Source organism: Miscanthus floridulus, chromosome 7 (assembly GCF_019320115.1).
Source record: "Miscanthus floridulus cultivar M001 chromosome 7, ASM1932011v1, whole genome shotgun sequence".
Taxonomy (NCBI): Eukaryota; Viridiplantae; Streptophyta; class Magnoliopsida; order Poales; family Poaceae; genus Miscanthus; species Miscanthus floridulus.
Genome location: NC_089586.1, coordinates 1,905,302 through 1,927,417, shown reverse-complemented (window position 1 = coordinate 1,927,417; position 22,116 = coordinate 1,905,302). Strand labels below are relative to the sequence as shown.

At 45.3% G+C, this 22,116-nt stretch overlaps 2 protein-coding genes across 2 annotated transcripts; one reads left to right on the top strand and one right to left on the bottom strand.

The window, feature by feature from the left end:
• The first annotated feature begins 12,771 nt into the window (after window positions 1-12,771).
• LOC136462341 (glycine-rich cell wall structural protein-like) lies at window positions 12,772-13,346 on the top strand. Its single transcript, XM_066461445.1, has 2 exons — window positions 12,772-12,869; window positions 13,006-13,346. The coding sequence occupies exons 1-2, from the start codon at window positions 12,785-12,787 to the stop codon at window positions 13,284-13,286; spliced, it is 366 nt and encodes a 121-aa protein (XP_066317542.1). The 5' UTR covers window positions 12,772-12,784; the 3' UTR covers window positions 13,287-13,346.
• A 1,763-nt stretch (window positions 13,347-15,109) lies between these two features.
• LOC136462340 (fimbrin-5-like) lies at window positions 15,110-20,575 on the bottom strand. The gene is made up of 15 exons (XM_066461444.1): window positions 20,247-20,575; window positions 19,911-20,148; window positions 19,631-19,804; window positions 19,285-19,532; window positions 18,992-19,163; window positions 18,440-18,478; window positions 18,231-18,305; window positions 17,964-18,080; window positions 17,495-17,706; window positions 16,875-17,027; window positions 16,597-16,796; window positions 16,122-16,279; window positions 15,940-16,036; window positions 15,768-15,859; window positions 15,110-15,571 (listed from the first exon to the last, which is right to left on the bottom strand). Exons 2-15 carry the CDS (start codon window positions 19,995-19,997, stop codon window positions 15,377-15,379), a joined length of 2,019 nt encoding a protein of 672 aa, XP_066317541.1. The 5' UTR covers window positions 19,998-20,148; window positions 20,247-20,575; the 3' UTR covers window positions 15,110-15,376.
• Between the last annotated feature and the right edge of the window lie 1,541 nt (window positions 20,576-22,116).

The window sequence follows — 22,116 nt, the reverse complement described above, 5'->3', positions numbered from 1 at the left end:
TGAGGCCGAAAGACATCACTAGGTATTCATAAAGTCCATACCTAGTAGAGAAAGATGTCCTTGGTATATCCTGTGGCCTGATCTTGATCTGATGATAGCCTGACCGGAGGTCTATCTTCGAGAACACCTTGGCACCAGCTAACTGATCAAACAAAGTATCAATGCGGGGCAAGGGATACTTGTTCTTGACTGTTACCGCATTGAGGGGGCAGTAATCCACACACATCTGCAGTGTACCATCCTTTTTCTTCCCAAAAATCATTGGGCAACCCCATGGTGAAGAACTTGGGTGGATGAAACCCTTGTCCATCAACTCCTCCAATTGCTTCTTCATTTCTGCTAGTTCTCTTGGGGCCATGCGGTACGGACGTCTGGAGATAGGAGCAGTACCAGGCTCAAGCTCAATGGAGAATTCTACCTCATGGTCCGGTGGCAAACCAGGAAGATCTTCAGGGAAAACATCAGGGAACTCACATACTACTGGAATGGAGGTAAGATCAGGAATGGCTTTAGCATGGGTAGCAACAGGTAAGACCGGTTCTAAGGGTATGATGAGAGACATCCTATCCTCAGAAGACGGAAGCCATAGCTCTACGCTTCTTCTCTTCATATCCAATACTACCCCATACACCCGCAACTAGTTCATCCCAAGAATAACATCAATGCCTTGTCCAGGCATTATCATGAACTGTAGACGGTACGGGTGGGTGGCTAATACCAAACTTACTGTATCCGTATGGGTATTGATAAACATCTGAGAACCCGCAGTATGGATCTTATAGGCATACGGTATAGCCACAAGTGATAAATTGTGCCGCTCTACAAACCCCATGCTCATAAAGGAATGCGATGCACCAGAATCAAACAACACCAAAGCTGGATGGGATTCGATGGTAAACATACCAGCCATAACTATCTCCTGATGCACAACCTACTGAGCATCCGTGAAGTGCACCTGATCGGATCTGCTAGGCACCTTCCTCTTGATGAAAGTCCTCTTAACCAGCCTAGAATTTGCAGACGGCTGAGATGGCTGAGCTGTCTGCTGCTGAGGACACTCCCTGGCATAGTGGCCCTCCTTGCCACACTTGAAACAAGCACCTAGCTTGTTCCCGAATCCCTGACGAGGTGGGACCTGCTGTCCCTGAGTCTGCTGGGGCTGCACCTGTTGCTGAGGTGCCTTGTACTAAGTAGCGAAAGTATGTGAGTTCTGCTGGGGTGACCGGAACGGAGGCCCGTCGGATGGTTGATAGGACCCCCGCCTCACAATTTGCACCTTCTGAGTATGAGGGTGGCTGGAGGATCTAGCTGCCACCCTCCTCCGCTTCCAATCCACCTGAGATGCCCGCTGAAAACCCTTAAGAGCAATGGCGGCGTTCATCAGAGCCCCAAAGGTCTGATAGTTTCCCAGGTACAGTTTCTCCTGAAGAACGGGAGTGAGACCACGAAAGAAGCGATCCTTCTTCTTGTCATCCGTGTCCACCTGACTACCTGCATACTGAGCCAAGTGGTTGAACTGAGTCACATACTCCATTACCATCCTGCTCCCCTGACGCAACTCCATGAACTCGGTCACCTTCTGGTGGATAACGCCAGCAGGTATGAAGAACTCGCGGAAGGCGATGGAGAACTCCTGCCACGTTGCCGGATGATCTGGCAGCTCCATGGCTAGGAAAGTCTCCCACCAGGCACCTGCAGACCCCAAAAGCTGCTGGGATGCAAAGTGCACCTTCTGCTCGTTGGCCACTCCGAGCAGCCGAAACTTCTGCTCCAGCGTGCGAAGCCAGTGCTCCGCCTCCAATGGATCGTCCGACAGCGTGAACGTGGGCAGGTGGGTCTTGAGGAAGTCCTGATAAGAGGACTGTCCCTCAGGACGGCGAGCACCACCCCCATTCTCGCTGTTGCCTCCAGGGCCTCCACGGGTGAGACCCACGATAGCCTATGCCATAACCTCCAAGGCACGAGCAGTCTCCTGTCAAGCAGCGGCTGACTCCCGACGAGCAGCTAACAACTCCACCATGACCTCCACGGCGGACAGCGGCGGAGGCAGTGGTGGCGGCGGGAAAGGATGAGGAACCAAAGGTGGAACCTCCCGAGCTCCCTTGTTGTCACGCTCAAAGGCCCAAGCACTATCACCATGGCCCTCGTTGGCCGCTCCCGAACTGGTGCTCCCACATTCGGACCTCAGATTCATCTGTAAGAGAGACGAACCATCCATTAGGACACCCTTCCGATTAGAATCTAGGGATTAAAGAGATGACAACACATTTTATTAAAGTATTCATTAAGTTAGTCCTACCCATTTACTACTTTCATTATACGTGAAGGGGAATTCCTAGTGCAAGTAAGATGCTATATATGATGCATGCTTCGACCTATACGTTCACTCAAGCCAGAATATAGCAGCATTCGTAACATGTTCGGCACATCGCACACTCACTCTCCGTATACTAAGCGATTTCTTACGCAACGTAAGTCAGTGTACCTGCAGAAAACTGATTAGGTAAAACCAGTGCCGTTATCCTAGATATACCATATAGCTAGGGCTTATACTTATATAACTTAACTTAATCGCATCCTACTTTTCGCAAAACTTTTGTTGGTCAAACTTTTAGTTTTGTAAAAGAGTGAGGAACTCATGACCATTATTGGCTCTGGTACCAACTGAATATGCTAGGCTTTATGGTTGCTGGTTTTCTTTTAGCCAAAAGTAGTACTAATAGTGAGTCCTTATTGATATATTATTATTATCAGCCGTATTAAGTTTTTATCTAGTCAGTCTATATAAGCACTTGTGCTACTTTCAAGCAAGAGTTGAGCAATCGATACTGTTTCTTCTCCTTTTCCACGTCCAGTTCTTACTACGGTGCTAAACCGCAGACAAGCCGTACCGGGTAACCCGGCGATTCGCGAATCAATGTGCCCAGCTGGGTGCCCCGAAGACACACGCCCTGCTTGTACCCCGGGCACAAGCGGGACTAACCCACCACTCTCTTGTCCCGGGTGTCCAGGTCCCTATCCAAACTTGGACTCCAAGCCCCCGCCTCTGAATCCCGGACTCAGTGCGGCGCAAGGACCTCCACCACCTCCTCTTCCCATCAGTCGGTCCGGAAAGAGCCGGATCCGCGACAAGAGAGCAGCAAGTCTTCCCTGCGCCCATACCCAAGTATGCGCTCAGGACAAAAGTCTGTGACTTGCCTAGAGTCATATGCAACGACCGGTCCTTAATTGACACCGACAAGGAAAAAGTGTAACCGGGCTATGCCCTGTGGCCGCAGGACACAACCCCTCACACCCACCAGAATCCAATCCACATCCCTGTCCGGTCACCATTTTTCCTTTCCATTATTTTATCATGATATTCTAGTGTAATCACCTATTTGCGAGTAACGTCAGGTTACTCACGCTACCGATATCCTGAGCATAGCAGCTACTCGACCTGCACTAGTAGGATTCAAGGTGGATATATCTATGCCTGTAGTTTCTATAAAATGCCTGTAACGTAAATGCATATCATATAAATATATTCAGTGATCATTTAAAAATAGGGGTTATGCACCGGGGCTTGCCTTGGGCAGGTGCCGAGTCAGCAAAGTCAGTACCAACAGGCTCCTGGTCTCCCTCCTGTGTGAAAAGCTCCTCCTCGTACTCCTCGACCACCTCGTCGTACTCCGGATCACCGACGGGTACGAAGTCTACCTGTTCGTGATCTACATGAAATGACGATGCAATGATTACACTATGACAACAGCAATTCTTAATGCAAAAGTACCTCTATTACATTGCTAAGCGAGGTCTTTCTACTAAAGTCTAAGCTATATACCAGTCCTACTAACATGTATGACCGCGCCCTATATTCATATGATGACTACGGATATTCATACTCCTAATGCCAGTTTACGATAAAGCAAGGATAATAATTACGGCATTAAACAACTCGTTCTATGGTTACCGTTTTTACAACAAGTATATAAATGCCTAAGGAAACTACGGTAACGATTTCAAAGCTAAAGTTATCGTCGGTTTACCACAACAAATCTTGCAATTTAAGATCGATATACCGCTAAGCCCTCTACTTCAAGCTTATGGGCCTACCATCCTAACCACTAATGGGGAACCAACTGTACTAACAGGTAGTCGATATTTTTGTGAACCTAACAAACTTTGTTTCGCTATTTTTGGACAATCATGCAATTTACTACTAATTATTGAAGTTCAGTTCATAACCTAAATAGATAAACAATTTCTAATACAATGAAATGGAGAAAATGAAACCTCCCTGACCGGCCCACGACGCGCGGCCCGGCCCAACTCGCCATCCTGCCCGCGCGCGACAGCAGCCAGGCGCGCGGCCCACGCGGAGGCGCGGCCCAGATGGCCAACGGCCCACGAAGGGGAAAGCCTGCGCGCGCGGTAAAAATTGCACGAACACCCCCTATGAACTCAGCATTTACTACGAGCTCTACGGTACTGTTTCGCTACTCTACCATTTTACACCAGCACCCTCCCACTTCCTCTTCTTCACCGCGAGGAGGTCCCTGGCCCCCCCAGGGCGCGCACCGGCGCGGTGGCGCGGCACTGGACGACTACGCCGGCCTCACCTGGACCTCTACGGTCTACCTAAGGGGTCGATAAGTACCTTGACGACAAGCCAAAGCTACCGGAGGCGACACGGCGAGCAGAGGCGTAGAGATGAAGCCCCTTCCCGGCGGTGACTCCCGACCTGCAAGAGCGAGCGCGTTCCTGTGAGCAACATCGAAGGCGAGGCCAGCGCACGAGCTAGCAAGCACCAGGGAGCACTCACCGACACCCCTGTGTTGACGGTTAGGTTGGAGGCGATCTGAGCAAGGCTGGCCACGTGAGCTCACGGCGGTGCGGTGATGACCGACGGGGACACTACCGTGGCGGTGGGGTTGGCCTGCTGTGATGCTAGGACTGAGGTGCGCGGGGTGCTCAGGAGGACATGGCGGGTCTGTGGGTGCACTGAATCGCCACAAGGTGCACTGCGGGACTGGCTCGCCGCTGGAGGGCGTCGGCATGGCCTTATGGACCCGGTGGCGCGGTAGTCCAAAATTGAAGCACAGTGAGTCGAGGATGGCAGCGCGGTGGGGAAGGCTAGACGACCGGCTGTCTAACAGAGCTACAAGCAAAGCCAATTGGAAAGCGGTGCACCCACTATGGCGAATTGGAAGAAAAGGGGTCGCGACGGCAAGGGGACAACGAATACAGAGGAGGTCCCATCGCGGTATGGCTCACCAGCGACGTCAACGCTCGGTACTGACTTGCCTGGCCATGGGGAACCTCAGGGCGTGCTCCCGACAGCTGTTCACACGGCCGCAGCAGCAAACGACGAAACACGGCATGGCTCGCCTACGGGTAGTACCAGCCCACGGACACCGCAATGCGACGTCGAGGTGATGGCGAAGCAGGCCGTAGACCAGCGCGCAAGCGACCAAGGGAGTCCAGGCGTGGTACCAACGTAGCCGCAGGTGACACGAACGTGGGACCCAGTGGCGACACGGCCATGGCGGCGCAGAGCAAGGCGCGGGCAGAGCACAGCCGCGGTCCGGGCGCCACGCGTCGGTCGGCAAGGCGAGCAGCAGCGAGGCGGAGCGTCAAGACGCGCGGGGCGTGCGAGTGAACGGCGTCGTCAGCACAGCCGAGCGCGGTAGTGGCTCAAGCCCGCGCGACACAGCGCGTTGGCAAGCCGACCGTGGTGGTGACCACGCCCAGCGCCCAGCCAGGTGGTGTGCACGATTTTTAAAGCAGCTAGAATTTGCGTACGCCATGTCCCAAACGCTAAGCCAATTGCTCGATGCGATAAGGGGTACACCGAGCCATCACCCATAGTTGCGACATTTCGCTACTCCTTAAGACAATTGTTCCACAACTAATGCCAAAAGTGGCTTCATCGACCACTTCAAAAACCGCCGTAGAGGGCGTCGTTTAGAAAGGTTTCGCGTCGAAACCCCAAACCCGACCCCCGGAAAGTACGCGCTAGCCATCCATGTCATCGACCACAACTTTTTATCATCATTCCCAAAACATTTATAACATTTTGTGTTAACAAAATTTTGATTCAGGTAATAAACGCGTTATGTGACACGAAACATAACCTTTTTCGGTACGTTTCGTAAAAATGTTTCCAAGCCAAACATGGATTATAAAGCCTATCATACACCAATGCACATAAATCAGATGCTTACGAATTATTTCAGCAAAACGTTACAATGTAACACCAGGGTGTTACAAGCGCTACGCGTCGCAGTGTGAAAATCCCCTGTGTTCATCCTCTTCCTCGAGCTGTCTCTCTCTCGTGCTCTCGATAGGGTTTTAGTGTGCGCGGTCACCACCTGCCGGTGTCGCGCCATCGCCGTGCTCCTCGCCAGAGCAGCGGTTCCAACACTCTAGTATTAGAGCCAGTTCATGAACATTGGTGGATCGATCAGTCCACCGCGTGAACGGCCGAAGAAGGTGAGAGTGATCTCGAAGAGATTGGAGGCGGAGAAGATGGGCGACGCGTCGGCAAGCTCCAGATCCAGCATCAAGGAGAGTTCACTGGTTTGGCCTATGCTGGATCGAGCGAACTACGCCAAGTGGGTGATGATCATGCAATGCAATTTGGAGGCGTTGGAGATCTGGCATGCGATCGATCCAGGCACCAACGTGAAACATGCCCATGATCGTCAGGCCATGGCGGCGCTCCTGCGATCTGTGTCGCGCGATATGTGGCAGATGCTAGGGCGCAAGAAGACGATGAAGGAGGCTTGGGAGGCGGTCGAGACGATGCGGCTCGGCGCTGATCAAGTGAAGGAGGTGAAAGCCTAGAGGTTGCTGCATGAATTCGAGAACATCTCGTTCAAAGATGGTGAGACAATTGATGAATTCGGCATGCGAATCTCCAACCTCGCCGCTGAGCTCAAGACCATGGGGGGAAATGTGGAGGACTCACGCGTAATCAAGAAATTTTTGCATGTGGTCCCTTCACGTTTCAGCCCTGTGGTTGTCTCCATTGAAATGTTCTGCGACATGAAGAAGATGACGGTCAAAGAGCTGGTGGGGCGGCTGCGCGTGGCGGAGAAGCGCCTCGACGATAAGATCGAACAGACCACGGACAAGATGGGTCGCCTCATGATGGCCGAGGAGGACTTGTTGGAGAAGCACAAGCACCGCTTCCAACAAGGTCCAAAAGAAGGCGGAGGCGGATCAAGTGGCGGTCACAGTGGCCATGGCGGTCGCGGTGGTCACCACAAAGGCAAGGCCGTGGCGCGTTCTAACGACGGGCAGGAGGGAGCCAAGTATGGGCTCACCTCTGAAGGCACTCCAAGGCACAAAGGACGGTGCCGCAATTGCTTTATGGTCCTTTGGCAGGTCTGACAGAACCCATGGGATTGGACCAATGCAGATGGGCATACAGCACAGCAGTCAGACATCTTCACTATCGAGTTTGAACTACCTGACAGAAATCCAACAATAGGTGCAGATGCAGAAGCTGTGCATGAACCTGCAGAACAAGATGTGCAGCAGAATCTAGACAATCATCCAATAGATCATGGTGGTTTTGACAGTCCCATACCACCATCTCCTCACACTCCACTCTCAGCTCAGCTCCAAAATCATGGGGGGGAGCGATCATCAGCAGAAGTTGCAAGCAGCAGCAACAGCTCAGACAGTGGACCTATCAGGTACAAAACCATGATAGATTTGCTTGATTCTACTGATGTAATCATTGATTTTGAGTATAGTGGAGTGTGTATGCTGGCAGCAGATGAACCAGCAAATGTTGAGCAAGCTCTTGAGGAACACTGCTGGAAACAAGCAATGGATGCAGAAATGCAGTCCATCATTCAGAACAAGACATGGGTTCTGTCAGACCTGCCAAAGGACCACAAAGCAATTGGCTTAAAATGGGTTTTCAAGGTTAAGAGAGATCCTGATGGGAAAATTGTGAAACACAAAGCAAGGCTTGTAGCAAAAGGTTATGCACAAATCCAGGGGTGGACTTTGATGAGGTCTTTGCACCTGTGGCAAGGCTGGAGACAGTGAGAATTTTACTGGCTTTAGCAGCTCAGGGAGAATGGGAGGTTCACCACATGGATGTTAAATCTGCATTTTTGAATGGAGAGCTTCAAGAAGAAGTGTATGTGTTACTCTGATCCAAAGTCCCATGGCAAGGTTCTGAAGTTGAAAAAAGCATTGTATGGCCTCAAGCAGGCTCTAAGAGCTTGGAATGCCAGACTTGATCAAGAATTGTACAAGCTAGGGTTCATCAGAAGTGTTGAAGAAAATGCAGTATACAGGAGAGGTACTGGAAGGTCACTACTACTGGTGGGAGTGTATGCGGATGACCTGATCATCTGTGGGCCAGATAGCAACATGATTGATACATTCAAGCAGCAGATGATGAATAGCTTCAACATGAGTGATCTTGGCTTACTCAGTTACTATTTAGGACCGGAGGTGAAGCAGAAGCCAGGAGAAATAAAAATATGTCAAAGTGCTTATGCCCAGAAGATAGTTGAGATAGCTAGTATGAAAGGATGCAACCCAGTTGACACTCTAATGGAACAGCACATCAAGGTGTTGCCTGGCAAGTCAGAGCTGGTTTCAAATGCAACAAAGTACAGAAGCATTGTTGGTAGTCTCAGATACTTGGTGAACTCAAGACCTGACCTGGCATTCTCTGTTGGGATGGTGAGCAGGTTCATGGAGAAACCCAATTCTGAACATTGGACATCAATCAAACGCATTGTCAGATATGTTGCAGGAACTGCAGAGCTTGGCTGCAGGTTTGTCAAAGGGAAAAGTTCAGAGCTGTTTGGCTACCCTGACAGTGATCATGCAGGAGACATAGAAAAGAGGAAAAGTACTACAGGCACTGTTTTCCTCCTGGGTGACAATCTTGTCACTTGGAGCTCACAGAAGCAAAGGGTAGTATCTCTGTCGTCCTGTGAATCAGAATACATCGCTGCTGCTACTGGGGCATGTCAGGGTGTGTGGTTAAGCAAGCTGCTGGCTGATCTCACTTGCACTGAAGTGAAAAGCTTCAAGATGTTCATTGATAGCAAGTCTGCAGAAGAATTGAGCAGGAATCCAGTCTATCATGAGAGGACTAAGCACATTGATACAAGATATCACTTTATCAGGGAATGTGTCTTTGATGGTGTGGTTCAGCTAGAACATGTGAGCACAGATGATCAACTAGCTGACATTCTGACAAAACCTTTGGGCAGGATCAAGTTTGCAGAGATGAGAAGGCAGTTGGGCATAGTTAAAGTCTGACAAGATTAAGGGGGTGATTTGTTGATCAGCACCATTCAGTAATCGTTGTCAGAGTTGTGTTCAGGCATGTTCAGTTAAGTAGATGCATTAGGCGTGACATTAGTTGTTTGTTTGATGTAACAACCATCACGTTGTGTAAGTGTAGAACTAGGACGGGTTGCAGATGTGCACGATCGCGTCCTAGCCACAGAAGAAAGAGTCGCCCCGTCATGGCCGCGGTCTATGCATGTCGCACGGACGCCGAGAATAACGGTGAGCCGTACAGTCGTGGAACCATGATGTGCGTGGTCACCACCTGCCGGTACAGTCGTGGAACCATGATGTGCGTGGTCACCACCTGCCGGTGTCGCGCCGTCGCCGTGCTCCTCGCCGGAGCAGCGGTTCCAACAAGCCCTTGAGTTCATTCAATTTCATGTGTGCACTGTAGCTAATACTAATAATTAACTTCCACCCAAATACTAATTATCTGTACTATGTGTTGGGCTGTGGCAGAGGCCAAAGAGGAGAAGAAGGCGGAGGTCCAGGACTGGCACGACGGTGGCGGCTACCCTGGTGGTGGTGGCGGCGGCGGCGGCGGCTACCCTGGCGGCCACTGCCGGTGGGGTTGCTGCAACCGCGGGTACCATGGCGGCTGCCGGTGCTGCTCTCACCCTGACCAGATACCGGAGCCCATGTACCGCCCTGAGCTCGTCGAGGTCCATAACGGATGAGTTGCTGCTACGTACTATGTCCGGCGATGGGCAGCAGGCACACGTATATATAGTACGTTCGTCCTGCGTAATCAATAAAAGTTTCCATCGTCGTCATGAATGAATGAATGGAATAAAAATAAGAAGGTGGTGCACACTCGTGTGCGTAGTTGGAAACATCGATTTGCGCGGCTGATCGATGTAATGTACTCTTCTATCATGCATCTCATCATGGAATAAATAGATTTTATACACACACACACACCACACAAGGAGACTATCGTTCTTTCTTATTTTATTTTTTCATAAAGCATCGTTCCTTTTTATCATTGTTGTTGTAAAAACACATCACCAATGGTTAAAACCTTTCTCTCTCGTCTCTCCATCTATCATGATCAAGTTGATGCAAGTAGAAGAATGCAAAGGCGCAAAGTAGGGAACTATTTCTTTGAATATTAATGATTACAATGTAGGACTCTCATCTATATACGGTCCAAAAGATCTGAGAGTTTAGTAAGAGCTCACATAGAAAACGTAGTGGAATTAGAATTTCTCCTCCTCTTTTCATTTTTGGTTGGTATCCGTATGTTTTATAAAAAAACATAATAGAAAGCGATCGAGGATCCTGATAATTCTTCAAAGTCTGTTGTCCCATGCAAAAAAAGGAAGAAAATGCAAAATAGCAAGGGCACCTAAAACAACTCACAAGCATCAAACTTCATTCCTTGACTGCCGATCAAATATTGGATGGGTAATGTCGAATCATGACAAACAAGCTGGATGTCGAAATCCTTGCCCTTGCGCCTTTGGGCTTGGGCTTGAATTGAGTACTGCTATGTCTTCTCCAAACACTCTTGCCAACCAACTGATATGGCCATGAGGGGGCATTGAATAAGCATTTTCCTAAAACTTACTGTTGACACGAGTATGGTCCCATACTACAAAGAGCTAGAACGCTCCGATTATAAACAGATTGAGATGGCATGATCCTAGGAATCGGCCTAGCCAATTTCATTGGGTTTTGCCTAGGAAAAGGTACATAACTATCACACCAATTTTATTAGGTTTTGCCCCGAAAAAGGTACACACACTTCCACGATGCATGATGCCTAGATTTATGATCAAAACTGCAAGGATAACTATCATGCTTTACTTGATAGATAACAACTAGTTTTTGGGCAAACTAGCAAAGGAATAATCAAAGCTTTCATCAGGTAGGGGCCCTCGTCATGGCGTGGACGTCGGCAAGTTTCCCTATGTTGGTGAGCAAGCCTCAAGTGCCACCTTTGATCGTTAGATCAAGAGACGAACAATTATACATGGTAGGGTGAACTTATCATGTGAGGGGTCAAAAACCCTTACAAATCACATCAAAATACAACTCTAAACTCGAATTTGCCTACCAAAACTGGCTTAGCCGGTTTTTGCAAGGTGTATCTTCCTGAAGCCATAGTTTTCTCATCCAAACTCCAAATTGAACATTCTATATATGCATTTCAATCACCTAGTCAAGAGGAATGCAACGGTGGAATCCATCTTGTCATTTGAAAAGGTTACCAAAAACAAGTCCAGCTAGGCTATTTGTCCCATATCATCCTAGAGCGATCCACCTCCTTTGGACACAACTTTGGTTGTCAGCATATGCCCCCTTGTTTTTAGTTAAGCTTGCATATACTAAAAAACATTCTCTCAGAACCAAATTTGACTCATCATGATGATTACCTCCAGTGTATTAACCATGTTTTTGCTTTCGAGGGCGATATAGAACTCCAATGGGCATAGAACTCAGTTCTTTCTTCAAGATGACAAATTTTGCTTCGTGTCTTCACTCATACCTTTTGATCTCTGCTAGAATCATGTTCAAGATGATGTCTCCATAAATGTCCTATGCTCTCTGTTGGAGCACATATCCCTTAAATTCTATAATTCAGTTTTCTCAGTCCCCTATACCTGATTTTAAGGAGAAAGGGGAAAGAGGTTCTGGTGGAAATGCTTTAGAGAGGCAAAACAAGAAAGAAATCAGGTTATCTTCCCACTCTAGACCACAAAGTCATCTCACAATGCTATGGAATTTGACCTTATGTGGATAAAACCATCTAGATACTATTTTTCTCATTATCGATGAATGCCTTATACTGATGGAGGAGAGTTGTTGTCTAGCTTAGGGCGTTCTCAATGGCAAAATGCAAATGGCTAGCTAGATGAGGCCTAAAAAAAACATTGCATTTGAGGGTTGTGAAAGTTGTGAGATAGTTGTTTCTGGAAGATTGTGCTAGACTAGCTATTCTAAAGTCGCTAGCTGTTTGATCTCTATCCTTGATAGCCAATAGAATTCTTTCTAGACTAACTATCTGAGAACGACGCCCTTATCCAGTTCGTCGAGTTGAACATATTTATTACATAATATAAATGCATGCATAGTATCATCATGCCTGCATGATAACCTATTACATTTACAATTTTTGCTACACGTACACGTGTTAATAGTTCATGCGCGCATGCATGCTTCCGAGTCAAACTTGCATGCATGTTTCCCACCGAGAGCATGCAAGATTTCAACGGGCAGAGAGATCACGCAGCCACTGGCGGCTGGGCTACTTGCAAGCACGATAGAAGCCAGCGTTAATGCCATCCATCTCCTCCCAACGGCAAACGCTTATAATTATCCATGGGGCCCTAGTAGCCCTACTACAGTTGCATGCCGACGACGATGGATCTCAGAAAGATCGGTAGCCATATCCAGCCTCCTTGTTCTGCCTATAAATACGCTTGGTTCGCATGCATAGCTTCTCAGAGAAAAGAGAGAGATAAACATGGCGTCGTCCAAGCGACTCCTCGTGTTCGCTCTCCTGCTCGCCGCCGTTTTCCTTGTCGCCTCAGCAGCTAACGAGCAAACCCGTGAGTTTGATTAGCTTCACTGCTTCAGCTTTCAAGCAAAACAAAGCAAGCTGATGAATCGAAGTAGCTCGGTATATACTTACTGTAGCTTGCACTATATGTGTGTACGTAACTACGTATTGATTGGATCATGCAGAGCCGAGGAAGGACGACGAGAACAAAGCTGACGTGCAGGACTACCGTGGCGGCGGCTACCCCGGCGGCGGCTGGCGCGGTGGGGGTGGCTACCCCGGCCGTGGCGGCTACCCGGGCGGCGGCTGGCGGGGCGGGGGCGGCTACCCTGGCGGCGGCCACGGCGGCTACTGCCGGTGGGGATGCTGCAACCGCGGGTACTACGGCGGCTGCCGGTGCTGCTCGCGCGCCGACGAGATCCCGGAGCCCATGTACCGCCCGGAGTTCACCGAGGTCCACAACTGAAGCCACATCAAAAGATGCATGGACTCGTATCGTAGCTAATAAGTACTACGTCCATGTCCATAATAGGGCCTACTCTACTACGTCGCCAGCAGAAGTCTGGTTTTGATTTGAATAAATAAAGATGCATATGCGTCTATGTAGTGTGTACGTCGTCTTAGTGTGGTGATTGGACTCACTAGCTAATGTCGTCGTGTTGTCTCTTCTCTTGGTGTCGTACTTGCTTACTTGGACCAAATGGTGTGGTTAATGTACAATGCATGCCATGGAATAAATAAATTAGAGGACATTATACTAATACATAACCTGTTCTTCATATACATATATACTGATAGATCGACATCGCAAAAAGTTTCACAAATTTGAGATCTATACTTAATTGCTTACACAACGTACCTCTCCTACATTAATTTTCAATCGCCTGAACGAAAACAGAGCACCTGTCATTGATCCAGAAAGAGCATGTTAAATCACATCAAAGGTTATGTCCAGGGCTCCAGGCCTAGTCAGGTCTCATAATAGTTCAAAAAAATAGGTGGTATGCATGAGTTTTGCAAAGGCATGTCGATTTAGAGCACAACAATATAAATTTGTTAAAATTTAAAATTAAGTTTCGAGAGGAACTCGTATCTCAACCAAAACTTGATTTTGTGTACGTACTCTCCTGGTAGCACATTACATATTGATAATAAAGTCAGAAATATATATATCATATCAAACCTCACACAAGTGAGAAGGAGTACAACCATCAGGTATAAACCGCAAACCTTGGCTGCAAATTTCTAACACTGCTAAGGTCTGTTTGGTTGATCCGCTGTGCAAATTAAACCGTGTAAGATTGAGCAGAAAACCCCAAAACACTTGTTCAAAAATTGTATTATTTCAGAATTATTGGTTTGGAACATTGCAAAAAGGCAGTTCAGCTTAACTTCACTCAACAATGTGAGCCACCAGAGATCAATTTTACAAATGCTGGAGAAAACAGAGGCTGAAGATTGAGGAAAAAGAAAGGAGGGATTTTGATGCTATCATCATTTACTTTTCAGCAGGAACAGGAAAAAAAAGGCCGGTCAAAGTTGCTTACTTGATTAAAGATGACATACAACAATAGAGTATTGTCTAGCACACTTCTTCGCATACTCCTCAGATCAGGAAGCGTAGACAAGACAACCTCAGAAAGGAAGGCCACAAAGTCAATGTCTGTCTCTTCAGTCTTGCGTTGGCTCTCTTATTTTCATTTTAGACGATGGTTCTTCCTTTCGGTTCCAGATTGAGCCTCACAAGTTGCGTTTCGGTTCTGTCTCTGCATACCCCCATGCGACCATTTCTGTGCCCGTTTGCAGAGAGTTGTAGGAATTTGGATTTTGGGGCTACTGTAGCACGTTCGTTTTTATTTGGCAAATAGTGTTTAAACATGGATTAATTAGGCTTAAAACGTTCGTCTCGCAATTTCCCACCAAACTGTGCAATTAATTTTTCTTTTCGTCTACATTTAATGCTTCATACACGAACCACAAATATTCGATGTGACAGATACTGTAGCAACTTTTTAAAAGTTGAGGTAGAACTAAACAAGGGCCGAAAGAAAGAAACACCTTACATACAGATACAGATGAACCGTAACAGTACCCATCGCAAGGCATCATGCTCATGCATGAATGCTGCAGGGTCAAATGCTGGATATGTCAACTCAAATAATGGAGCTGCATTAATTAGGCAAGCAGGCAGGCCAAGCCCACACAACGAGAAGGACCAGCCCCCTCACGAGGCCCAAATCCAAGGCCCAGAAATATGAAAATACTTCTAATGATCTTGATCTATCAGGCTAGCAAAATATTTTTGGTTTTATTCTCACATTTGCATACACTTAGCTTACAAGATTAGGCTGCGAAATTGTGCACACTGTTTCCTAGTAAACAAACTAGAATTGCTGCTATTTGTCTTTGGCATGCAAAGAATGAAATCAACTATATATGTTACCCAAAACTTTCTTCTTTGAAGCTCCCTTGGATTTCTTTGCCTCAGCATTTCTGAAATGCCCTTGACAAACCAGTAACTTAACCGCGAATGCCTAGTCAGCCATGGCATTCTTATCAAGTGGTCGTTTTGGAGACACCATCTTCGACGCCTCCTTCAAAATCCTCATCTTCCTCTTCTTCTTCTTCCTCCTCGCCTTCCTCTTCCTCTGGAAGAGCATCCTGTGGTCCTGGACATTGGTAAGGCCCTTGATTCTGCAGGCTCCAGTACATGATGCTTGCAGTAAGGGTGAGGATCATCTTTGGGTTCACCTGCCACGACAGTGCAAACAGAAAAAAAATTACTGTTCTTTTCACTGCCTCATAGGACGGACGACGGAGGTTGAGCTGAGAGAGACCACTGGTATGCCTAGTGTTGACTTATATAAGCTTGTTATAAGGAAGTTATTGTTTATATATCATTTTTGCCGAATTTATATGTGCAACTAATACAGCATTCTCTTGTTACCTCCATTATGTCTTCAGGCAGCAAGAAGACAGTGCAACCTAGCTTCCTAGCAACACTGATTATGTATGTTGCATTCAGCTTCCTCTCGTCCTCTGCAACCATGAAAGCAAATGACATGGTACTCGTGAAAATTCACAGGATAACACAATATATACATGAAATTGATACAAACCATCCTCCCCCTTCTTCACCATGTTCCAGTCAACAACCCTGCTCTGCACAGCACTAAGGAGCTCAAGAAAGAACACCCCATCTGCTATTGTTTTGTCCTAGAGAATCAATAGGACAGCTTAATGTTATGCACATAACAGGATAGCTCAATTTAGCCAAAATGGTGAAGGTCAGTCGATGAACCTTGAAGCTTTCAATATGGGAAGTTTTGCCTGATTCCTTGACCTTGTTATTAGCCCAAATGAGAATGTCAGCATCTGTGATCTCTTTCTCTTTAGAGTGGGATCTCAAGTTCTTTAGCAATTGTAGGATACTAGTCCTCATGAGTTGCCACAGGAAAGCTGGGAGTAAAAAAAAAACACTCAATGAAGTAATCGAAGCATTTTTTTTCTCCTCTTGTACGAAATTTAAGCCTAAAATATCCCCAAAAAGGTAATTTAAGCCGCCTCCTCACATATGTATTTGCTCCCTTTCTTTTTCTTTTTCCTTTTAGATAATAGACGTTATTATAGAAGCAGTTGAACCTTGATAGGTTAAAATAACATAATCTATCCATAATAATAAGTGAAAATGTGAACAACTTTTTAAAAGAAATCTGGAGCATCAAAGCAACAATTGGAATAAGATCAAAGAAGCTTATATATAAACATGTATTTACCTAGAATTAGTTTCTTATTTCCTTGCACAATGTCATTTCCTGCTACATTCACCAGAGAAAAGTTTAACTCCTTCCCAATTTTGATAACCTGATTGCAGTTTTCAACCTTTCTAAATGGCATAATAATTGGTGGTTTAGATGCATGCTTCCAGTTAACTGACCCAGGAGAAATTTTGTCAAGAACCTCTAGCATAACCCATCTGCAAATAAACTTCGGTAAGGTAGCAACATATATACCAAAAAAGCTAAGGTCATTTTTTCTTAGAGATAAATCTTACCCAGTCCTAACATCCTCAAACAAATGGTTCACATAAGATGGAATTCCAAGACTGTTGATCCATAGGCGAAATGCTCTCTCTTCCCTGGATGCCTCCACATCATCAGGAGTATCTTGATGAATGGGAGCCACAGTGTTGGTTGATAGACCATTTCTGCACAAGTTTGTAATCGTTCCACACAAAATGCATTAACAAAGGGAGAAATGTTGTTCGTAGTTTAGGCAGATATGATGAAGAGTCATGCTCTTTTCTTTTAGAGGAGTAACTGAATAAACATTCAACATTCACTGTGGTGTGAATGCTATTGCAGTCCATGTAGATCAGTACTAGTGTATGAAAAACTAAATGAAAGACGTGGTAGACATGATATGTATTTCAGTTGTTTTCCTGTATTTGCACATTCAAATGTACACTGTTCACAAAAATAGAGAAGATTGACCATACAATGCATTTGAAAGGTTCAATTTCAACAGTATCAAAATATTGTAATGTGTTCATGGTGAAGACATAGGCAAGAGGTATAAGTATAACACATGCTAGTTAATTGCTGAACTTCATTGTGAGTTCTTGACAACCTAAGATACAGGCATAGGAAAGGTCATTTCTCTCTACGTACTTACCTGTTTTGGAATATTTGAGCAACAAATGCCAAGTTAAGATTGGCCGAACCTTCAACAATATCTTTAGACGTTACATATCTTGTACAATCGAGCTTTTCTGCGGTTTCAAGTACTTTCTGCGCCCTCTCCTTTGGATCTAAAGTTTCTATCATGGTTTTTGAGCTAAGCTCTGGAGCAAGGGTGCTGAGAAGGTAAGCATACGCTTCACCATCCTGCATGTAGGCTATCCATAAGATACAGAACAACAAAATTACCCATAGTCATTATCACCATGTGTGTTAGCACTATTGTAAAATGTGGTGAATATATCAAGTGATTTGACAGCCACACATGGTGCAGTTGTTTCTGTCTATAAGGAAATGTCTTTTCCTAAATGCTATAGGTTGTCTAGGAGACATTTGTCTATAAGGAGTGTCATGTGGAGGTGTATGACAATGAATAATATCCAGGTGTACTAAGATATACATACCTTCACATCAGTAGAGAAATTTGTCACAGTTTTTTTATACCCTGCTTTCTTGAGATGGAAGTTCATCCATTTAAGCAACATTTTATCTGGTGCTAAGGTGACCAGCTCCTCTGCTTCCTATATAGCATCATGGCAACACCAAATTAGCAATATTTTGTCAGTGAACAACAAATTAACCCTGATTCAACTCTTTTTGTAATAACCATGTATATATGTAGATAGTTCTTTCTGCACATGCATGTCATTTAAATTCATGATGATCCAAACCTTGCCATTATCATCAGCCACCAACTCTGCCAATTGAGGTGTTTTCTTTATGTCCAGATCAGCTAGTAGTTGAATCTGAGACAGGGTCAGTGAAACACATTGTGAACCACTGTATAGTTGCTTGCAAATGATGTAGCAATTCAAAACTATACCGCTGAAGATTTCTTTACTAATTGCTAATTGATATAGTAATATTTGTGCGCACGCACCTTTATGATCTGGCATAACAGCCCAAGAACTAGATGAGGCTGCACAGAAGCATAAGATATTTAGTCCCCAAATGATGTAACTGATAAATTGCAAATTGGCTACCAAAGTGATAATGTTTATCTCATCCATTGTTTTGTTAATACTCCCTCCAGTTACAGATAAGTGACATTTTGGGGTTTTCCTAAGTCAACCATTCCAAACTTAGTTGCATATTACTTTTTATGTGTTGAGTTTGGATGTTCGAAAATGTTATAAGAATATTTATTTCAAAATGTAGCATAATTTTACCATGTTTTATAAATATTTTATAAGAAAAATACTAGTCAAAACTATGTTTTGAAGACTGTGTTGATGTCAAAAATGTAAAACATGATGGAGTACAAAAAAATATTTCATTTTAAAAATGTTGCTGTGGACAACAATGTATTTCAAGACATACACAACCTAGTCAACAATTTTATCATTCCAAAATTGACTTCCTTGTCTTCTTGACTAGTTATATAGGAAAATAAGGGAGAACAAAATAATAATTAGATAACATGAAAACATACTCTAGCTTCAATCAAATCTTGTGTTCCAATGTTAACAACAGTGCAACCAATGGCCTTTGCAGAGTTGAGACAAAGTGTATGGTTCTCGTTCCTCTCCCATGGATTAAGATCCTTTTTTGTATTGATTGCTCTCTCATCTATTGTGCCCGGAACAGCAACATTGATCAGCTTGCTGATTCATTACAAGATAAGGGGACAAGCCTTAGAAGATCATGAACAAAAGTTGAAATGAAGAAATGGCATAGTGGAAGAACATAACAGAGTAGCAGTAACACTGCTAAAAAAAAGCTCACCAAAGTAGCACACCGTCCCGAACAAGGTTGAACAGCTCGTTCGATGCTGGATCCACTGGCAAGAAATTCTTCAGGAAAGGGTCCTCTTTCAGAAAATTATTTATGTGGTTCACATAGGAAGTCTTCTCGGACTCGTTAATGACATGCAAGAGAGTAGTGGTGGAAGCTTTCAAAAACGACACAGATCCCTTCAGTTTCTTTTTACCACCTGATTTGCTGCTCCCTTTAGCTTGAAGATTTAAGTACTCCTAAAAATTACAAGATTGCATTACTAAAGCAATTTTTCCCAACATAAATACAATGACAAATTGATAGTAGGTTAGACCAAAAAAATGATCCTATGTACCTTAAGGAACGGCTCGAATTCTATAGGTTGGTTCATATCAGGATAGGTCTCGCTTAAAAATTTGCTGACCTCTTCTTCGGATAGAACCTCATGGATGCCCCTCAGTTTTTCCATCACTGGGGGCAAATCTTTTATGGTTACATGCTCTGCGTTTGGTCTCTTTGCAGCTGCAAACTATTACATTACAGTAAAGGATAAAACAGGAGCAACGCGGTTAAACAATATGTAACATCAGAACTATGTACGCGAGTGAAAACTGATCGAAGTGATTAGTGCTTACCTTTGTTTTGAGGGTCCTGAGCTGCACTTGGGTGAACTGGCTCTGCAGCGCTGGATCAGAGACAAGAACACCAAAGAAGGTAGACATTGTCTTCCAATTTCAGTGATCAGACTAGTTATTTCAACAATATTATTTCTTGCACTTGGGCAGTTGTTGTTTCAGTCACAAAATTCTTTTCCTCGACTACAGGCGGACTAGTTGCCATTAATCTTCCATGGATTTCGTCGCAATATTAGCACTGAATGCATCAAAGCAACGAATAATCAGAACGACGAGTGGATTCAAATGGAATCTGAAACACGCATGACAAGAACAAGATAGGAAATCATCACTAACCTTCCCGAGGGGTTGGCTAAAGTTACAAATCTTCTGCCCTCAAAGAAAACACAATCTTCTTCTTCTTTTTCTTTCCGCTTTCCGCTCAAATTACTCACTCCTCACAGAAGATTGCTTCCTAGCAGACCCCAACAAAGGTGGGGTAGGAGACGTGTGGTTGGATTGCATGCAGCCATTCAAAGAATAAGACTTAAAACTTTGGGACAGGGAAGCTAAAAAAGTGGCTCCCTCTCGCCCCGCCACAAATAGCTTGCCTGCTAATCTTAGGAGCTGAAACTCTGAGTGACTCCCCCGCCATAGAGGGTGCCATGGTGTCTCAGTATTAGGGAATGCTTGTGGACAGGGGCGTCGGAAGGAAGAAGACGATACTCGACCACTTGGGCTAAGGGAACGCTTCATTGGGCTTCTTACTTGGGCTGAAACCCATTTGCTTGACCTCGATTTGCAGCACATCAAATGCCCTGTAGCCCACTCGATTTATCCCCATGTAGGAAACGCGATCTTGTTTTTTTTTTTCCGCTCACCCTGCCCGTGTCAATTCACAGTTATTGTCTCTTACTAAGATTAAATCAAAACTACTATAGTAGATATTGTTGATGCTAGAAGGACATGTGAGCCCCTGTATTCGAGAAGTACTTTGACTGGGAATCGGCCAATGAAACGAAAGTTTGTACAGGTAAGCTGATGCCAACTTATGTGCTACCATAATATCAATATTCCCATTAATATATTATTTAGAGATTTATAAGTAGTAGTCAATTTATAAAACAATGAAAATTAAATATATGAGATGTTTGCAGTTTTACGGTTCAGTTGGAGGTGTTTTATAGGTGAGTGTTTCTAGGAAATATGATATTAGCCTCGCACTAGAAAGGTTGGAAATTGATTATGTAGTGCAGCCTGCCACCTGAAAATTGAAGATCCAATGTAATCTTTTTACGGGTACCAATTACTAATTTATTGTCTTATTTCCAAGCTGAAGAATAATGTCATCTATAATTGCAATGGCCTCTACTAATTTAGCACAGTAGCGTCAATAGTGAATATGGTTGAGGGGGAGTGAGCATACCATGATGAGATTGTTAAATAGACTTATTTATTATATATATGTTCTATTCTAAGAATTTTTTAGTTCCACCATTATGTATGTTTTTTATATACACGTGCGTGTCACACGTGTATGTCTACTATTTTACGAGAAAAAAAAACAAAACGGGCAACTAATGAACAAATCTGGCAACGGTAGACCGTGATTTGTCTCTTCAACCGCGGTAAATCTGCATGCAAGGAATTCCAGCTTCTAGCTTTGTTTTCTCTCTCCTTCCAGCTTTTGCATGCACTGCACGCAAGGAATTCCACAGGCAAACAAAGAAAGAGTTACGGGCTCACTCATCCATTTATCCCCTTCCGTGCTCTTCGCCGCATCTTCTCCCCTCGCTCGCTCCACTCACCTTCATCACTTGCCCTGCTCTAGACGGCACGGTAGTAGATGCTCCTAGCCCTTGCGATTTGGGAGTTCACCCGCTCCCGTCTCTGCTGCAGCTAGGGTTGGTGTGCCTGTTTCTTCTCCGGCAGCGGTTTGCCAACCACTTTGTCTTCTTCGCCTGCTCGTGGTGGTGTTCGGTGCTCCACGACCCTCGTCTTCTTCCTCTGTGGCTAATCTGCTTCCTCTTCTCCAGATTTACTGTGGTCGTGTTTGCCTAGACCTTCCACCTCGCCTGTTGTTTCCTCTGCTTGTTTGTCGCTCGTAGCAAGATGATGTCTCCTCCTGTACCCTTTTCTTGTGTGGACCTGTTGTTTCTGGTTTATGGTTTGGTCCAAATCTTTGGATTATGCCTGTTTCTTCGGATTCATCACAATACTATGAAAT